A 6,271-nucleotide genomic window follows, 5' to 3' on the forward strand; every position below is an offset into this window, starting at 1 on the left:
CAATACACGTGCAAGGCACGTGCCTTTTACTAGTCATTGATAATGTGGCAAATTGTGATAAATCCCGTCCAGGTTTGTTAATAGCCAGAGCAGCGACAAGGCAGTCAGTTTCACAAATTCTTTGAGTACTTGCTTTTCATTTGTGTCCTTTGGTAGTAGCAGTGGGTGCGGGTGAGTAGAACAAAGTTTCCCGCTTCCACCACTAGATCACATTGCTTTGTTTTTGTTCCTTGGTGTTTGTATTAGGAAATTTCCACAGGAATCAATACATCCTTAGCAACATATGTGCATACAAGGACTTTGTTTAAGTGATGCAAACTGCAATTAACTCTTATTTCTGGAGATAAAAATGTACAGCTGATTGCTTACTGATGCCTCAGTACCGTATTCTCCTCTCTCCATCAGCGGCATCACCTCCCATCATCCACTAATCCTGACAAACAATTACCCCGACTACCTTGCAAAAACAATGAACGAAACATACACTCTGCACTGCACGAGACACAAAGCCACGACGGAGACCTCAGATGGAGACGCTGTTGGGGATGCCCATGCCGGTGAGCCCGAGGCCTTTCTCGCCGGTGAGGTCCGAAGTATTGGGGTAAAGAAGCGTGTAGGGCATGTTCACAGGCCCGTTCCGGTTCTTGAGCGACGGGTCCTTGTTCATGGCCGTGATCCGCTTCTCGATCTCGATCAGTCGGGTGCCGAACCTCTTGAACGCCTCCAGCGCCTTAGCGTCGGACGTCCACTCCGGCGTGTCGCGCTGCCCGAGGTACACCTCGTCGGAGGCGTGCTTGGAGAGGATCTCGATGAGGGTGATGCCGAGGATGGTCTGAAACTGGCTGGTGATGGTGTGGATGAACACCTTGTCGGCCTCCTCCCCGCCCTCCTCCAGCTGCTTGTACTCCTTATCGTCCTTCACCGGCATCTTCCGCCGGCTCACTGTCGGCCGGTTTGGGAGGTACCCCGCGTAAGGGTACTGCCCAAAGTTGACTGCAGCGTGCAGCGCCGACGCCACCCAGATGATGGTGGTGCACGTCTTGGCCAGCTCCTCAACGGTCTGCATCTTGGGCCACCAGTCCTTGTCCTTGAGGTCACCGTGCCCGTCCTCGCGCACCTCTTTCCACCACGCCTCCAGCTCCTTGTCAGCCCTGAGCTCGCCGTCGTTGGGGTAATAGATAGCCAGGTACTCCTTCACCCACTGCTCAATCGCCCACCAGATCACCAGCCCATCCACGGCGTACGGGTAGTCCTTTATCAGCAGACGAACGCCGTATGAGCTCGATGGGTCTCGCACAGCCATGCCCCTGCATACGCAAACAAGCAAAATCCATATTCAGTCAAATATTTTTCTACGTAATTCTTCCGGGGTCTGATCGCGCTTTGAACTTCTTCTTTTTTACCTTTTGACGAGATCGTCAGGGAGGCCCTGCTCGGTGAGTTTCCAGTCTTTGTACACGACGGAAGACATCTCTAGCGCGTACTTCCCTGGGAAGACAGTCAGCTCAAAGACACCGCCAGCGTTGATGAGCGTCGTCCGCGCCAGGGCGTTGATGTTCATCGTGTCACGGTAGTGTGGGCTCAGAAGTTTGTGCACCGGATGCACCACGCTGAGTTGCCGGTTCGTCGCAATCACGAATGGCTCGATCACCGCGTGTGTGTTCAACCTAGAAAAATAATCAAAAGAACTCAGCAATTTGGTACGAAGGGTAGCACTTTACTTTGTCTGGAACATGAAGCAGGGGTATGCATACCAGTGGCTGACCAGCTGATGCCAAGCAGAGTCATTGACGGAGGCGTAAGCCTTGGCAAGCTGCCAGATCTGGCCGTCAACACCGTCCTGAACCGGAGGGTACACTGTGCTCTCCGCGCCGTGCTGAATCCCATCAGGGTGTGGCAGACTCAGCTCGATGGCCAATGGCTTCAGCGTGCCATCAGCCTTCAGGAACAGCAGGGTCCTGGAAGCGTAGATGTAGTTACCCTCCAACTTGTTTATGCGCTCAAGGTAGGGCATGAAGTTATCATGGTGATCTAGAATGAAAATCTTGTTGATCTCCATTGCCTGCACACGACATGGTTGTTAAGGCATTGATCTCATTAGCATATTAAATTTTTGCACACTAGCAATTTGAAGAATAAATAAATCAAAGTTATCGAGCCTTTTCGCCTTTCATGAATAAATGCAGCTTAATGAAATTTCTTTTGTTGAGCACAAAAGAGCTCAATGATTCAACACACCTGTTTCAATGTGAGGCCTTCTTCCAGGTAAGGCCGAATTTGATCCTCAGTAATTGTGCTTGTGTGGTCCCCATATACACTTTGATCCAGGGTACTTTTAACAGGGAACTCCTGTGATCATCAAAGAGAGAAAAAATCAGAAATTCACACGCGATTACGAAGCAATGGTTTATCATTTAAATTTGAAATGACATAGGCGCTAACCGTCACACGTTTGATGCAAACTGGGTTCACGCCTGCAAGCATCTCCCGTGTAAACTCCTCGTCTGTCCTCCAAGCAAACTTATCTGGAATATAAAGAAAATAATTATAAGAATATAAAAAGTAAAACATGGTATGACTGTATTGGAGTCATGCACTGATACACAAAGCTTATTACCTGATTTAATAACTTGTGGAAGGGGCAAGTTAAGAAAGTCATCACCAGCAACTGGTAAAATACTCTTAATAAACTCAAAGGGGATTTTCTTTTTGATATCCGCTAGCGCATCGCTATGGGGCACTTTCAAAAGACCTTGATAGAGATTAAAGATGTCTTGAAATGAGTCAAATTCCTTTGGTGTGGTGTCGACATAGGTCCTTATTATCGGAAGAATAGCCTCAGTGATGGCCTTGAGAGAGTACCCAAGGAAGTCAGACAACTTGAGGTGCCCAAAGCGCTCATCGCGTGGGACGTAAATTTCCAGAGCCTTCTTCACTAAATACACAGGAATTCTGCTCTCTGCCTTTGGGTCTGGTGAAAAGATGAATCCCCAATATGAGTTCAATTCCAAGGTGACAAGGTTCTGAATAGATGAAGATATGCTGGACTGGAGTTACCTTTTTCTGCTGGGAGTCGGCCAGTTCTACCACGGCGTGGGTATGGGAGTTCTTGGCTGCCACCAAGGATCGGCCGTGCATAATCCTCGCCCTTGTCTGGGTCACCAATGTCATTGTAGTAGTCATAGCGGTACACACGGTCATGCTCCTTATACTCTCTGAGTGTATCGTCATCGCCTCGGAGATTTTTGAGTTCCTCTTGCCGGTATTGCACCAAAAGTGGAGGCATTTTGCTGGGCAGGTAGGTCTGTAAAATAGAAAGAAAATGAGGTGACAGATATACAGAACAAATACTCAGTCCCCAAAGTTCTAGCAGGTGCTCACGGATAAAAAATGGGGATAGTACTAATTAACCAGCGAGAAATAAATAATTAGTTGTTCATCTTTTTAACAACAAAAAAGTCCCCAGTCCTCTTTTCGTCGGTAACAGTTAAATATGGTTGTTTCTTATGGTAAACATTAGACAAGTTCACATCTTCCTTTTAAGATCTATCAGCTAGTTGTGGATATAAAGATTCGGATATGGTAGAGTATGGTGATTCTTTTCCAGAAGCTTATTTAAATAGCCAACTGATGATGCCTGCAACTTGTTAGTATTTTACTCTTTACTGGTACCTTGTAAGATCAGTTCATGATCTTAAAAAAAACATTAAAGAACAGTTAGTCAGAAGGGAGTTGATGAGGATGCTTATTCTTTTCCAGAAACTTATTTAAATGGGAATGCAACTTGCTGTTGTACTGTCCAAGTATCCAGGGCAACTGGACAAGTAGGTAGCATAAGACTGTACAGGACCCGTTGGGTCGTTTTGAATGGATCAATAATTCAAGAAAAATGTTTCAGTATTCGCAGGCAATCAAAGGACGGAAGCTCTCAAAATAGGACTAATCAGAGCTCCTATTTTTCTAGTCATGTGACGTTGGTCTGATATATGAATTATATGTGGCGTCAGATACTTAATTTTCACTGCATTTTCCCTGACAAGGTGTTATTGGCAGCACGAAAGGCCAGCCGTTGACTTGACCGAGAGACCAGACCCAGCAACAGCAACTTGTCTTGACAGCTAGTAAGATGGATCTGACCAAATACTGGTTCATTCTTGTCTGTAGCTACTCAAGTTGGCAGTTTGACATGGTATTTGGAGTGTCCATTTCGAGTTTGCCATACGGGATGGCTGGGTACGCAGCCCCTATCATTAGCATCTGCCTCTACTAGCTAGGTACAACTAACACGGTGCCTAATCATCCAGCATTATTTTACTACTAGCAGGAAAGGAGTTTCCTACTAAGAAGGTCCAATTGATCTGATCCATGTTGCATGGCGAGTAGTTTAGTACGATTGGGTGTACCATACACGAAGAATATAATTTTTTTCGTCTGAATCGCGTGCGAAACGAGGATTGAATGTGTACTCACATCGTTTGCGAAGAAGACGCGGTCCGCGCCGGGGTAGATCCATGAGTTGGCGACGAAGACGACGGTGCCGTCCTGCTTGCCGGGGACGCCTTCGAGGGTGAGCGTCTTGAGGAGGAACTCGGAGCGGTAGGTGTTCTTGACGACGACGGCGCCGGGGATGCCGTGGGAGGCGTCCCAGTCGAAGGTGACCTTGAAGACGGACTCCCCCGCCGCCGTGGACTTCATGGTCACCACCATCTCCTCCAGGTGCGCCGGGTTCCCCAGCTTCCCCCGCGTCCCATTGCCTGCGAAGAAGACCAATCACCATCCATCACGAAAAAATCAACGAGAGAGAGAGAGAGATGGAATGGAGCGAGATTCATCGATCGGCCGGCTGTCCTTTTCGTTCCAGCCGAGAGAGACGAATCTTCGACTGGTTTCTGGCGGCTGCGGCGAATGTGCCGCGCTGGCCGCTGGGTTTTGTTTCTTGCTCTTGACTGGAGGCTATTGACCGCGTAATTAGTGCTGATGTCCCCTCCGTGCTGAGCAAAGCATTGATGCTAAACCCAGGCGGCCACGGCAGCCCCTCTGTTCGATCAGCGATGGGTCCACGACAGCGTGATGACATGATAGAAAATGCATGTTTTTATTTTTCTTTCTACTACTAAAGAAATGATCGTACGCTCATCTATCAATCTACTGGCTCTCGCGGATCGCGAGTTCAAATCTGGCACCATCAGTTGTGCTTGGGTCAAAATGGAAAATAAACCGAAAAAAATGTTGTACTCCGTAGGATTCCTGGGAGAAGAAAACGCCGAGGAGAATGGAAGCGAAACGCACGCGCGCACGTACGAGGACAGCTCGAACCAGCTGTTACGCGGCGGCGTGGCACCCACGTTCCGCGCGCGGCGGCGCCGGGCGAGATGCAGGAGGCGATGCAGGAGGAAGAAGAGGGGAAGGGAGCGCTTACTGGGGTCAGGCGCGGTGGCGCTGACGAGGAGGAAGGAGACGCCGTCGTCCTTGCCGAGGATGTTGTGGACGCCGTCGAGGACGGAGGCGGTGAAGTCGCCGATGTCAAGCACGGCCTGCTTCACGAGCACCGCCGTGCCCCGGATCCGGCCCTCCTTCCACGCCTCCTTGTTCTTCCCCGTCAGCTTGTCGAAGAACCCGTGCAGCAGCATACTGCGGGCTGATTCCTCCCCTCGCACGCACGCACCGGGGAGGAGAAAAGAGAGGGAGAGAACTGGGTTGCAGAGCCAAAAATGGGGAGAGGTGCCTCGTTCCGCCGCAGCCACGCTGGGATTTATAGGGGCTGGCTCTGCTTCCTGCCTACGGCGACAAGTTATTACCACCACCAACCCAGCAGGCAGCAGCCAGTTCAGACGCGGTGGGAGTTTCATTTTCTTTATTACATGAGTGTGAAAGATCATAGCTTAAAAAAGCGAGTGATACAGCATATCCGAAGAGTGAGCGCTAAATTTTAAAAAAATTGCGCGCTATGACGCTATCGACGAAATAGCATACTATATCGTGGCAAAACGATATTGCGTTAACGCCCTATTTTCTCAAACTTACTTGCAAAAGGCCTAAGTTTGATGCTGCCCAACTTGGCTCTGCATATGGATTTCTCGAGAGCTTGGGCTGGGTTTGAGTTTGTTGTGCGGGTTGATGCAACTGTTGTGTTTAGCGCCTCGGTGGCCATCAAGGTCGGCTCCGGTGAAAGCCTGCTCTTTTGGGAGGATTTGTGGCTCAATGCGCTATTCGTGGCAACAATGGCCCTAGCGGTTATCAAGCTCGTCGGACCCAGCACCATCAAGCATCT

At 49.2% G+C, this 6,271-nt stretch overlaps 1 protein-coding gene across 1 annotated transcript; it reads right to left on the reverse strand.

Annotated features, from left to right (window-relative positions):
- Positions 1–309: 309 nt before the first annotated feature.
- Positions 310–5,705, reverse strand: LOC124703966 (probable linoleate 9S-lipoxygenase 4). Its single transcript, XM_047236201.1, has 9 exons — positions 5,420–5,705; positions 4,471–4,754; positions 3,058–3,304; positions 2,618–2,971; positions 2,443–2,525; positions 2,239–2,349; positions 1,755–2,062; positions 1,404–1,667; positions 310–1,307 (listed from the first exon to the last, which is right to left on the reverse strand). The coding sequence occupies exons 1-9, from the start codon at positions 5,628–5,630 to the stop codon at positions 524–526; spliced, it is 2,646 nt and encodes an 881-aa protein (XP_047092157.1). The 5' UTR covers positions 5,631–5,705; the 3' UTR covers positions 310–523.
- Positions 5,706–6,271: the final 566 nt, after the last annotated feature.

This window comes from Lolium rigidum, chromosome 3 (assembly GCF_022539505.1).
Source record: "Lolium rigidum isolate FL_2022 chromosome 3, APGP_CSIRO_Lrig_0.1, whole genome shotgun sequence".
NCBI lineage: Eukaryota > Viridiplantae > Streptophyta > Magnoliopsida > Poales > Poaceae > Lolium > Lolium rigidum.

What these genes read in the sequence shown, in the direction of transcription:
- LOC124703966 (XM_047236201.1), bottom strand. Translation starts at nt 5,630, where the DNA reads ATGCTGCTGCACGGGTTCTTCGACAAGCTGACGGGGAAGAACAAGGAG. An exon ending in AAGGCCTCACATTGAAACAG is followed by an intron (nt 2,063 to 2,238) that starts GTGTGTTGAATC and finishes TGTCGTGTGCAG; the next exon opens with GCAATGGAGATCAACAAGAT. An exon ending in CATCAGCTGGTCAGCCACTG is followed by an intron (nt 1,668 to 1,754) that starts GTATGCATACCC and finishes TTATTTTTCTAG; the next exon opens with GTTGAACACACACGCGGTGA.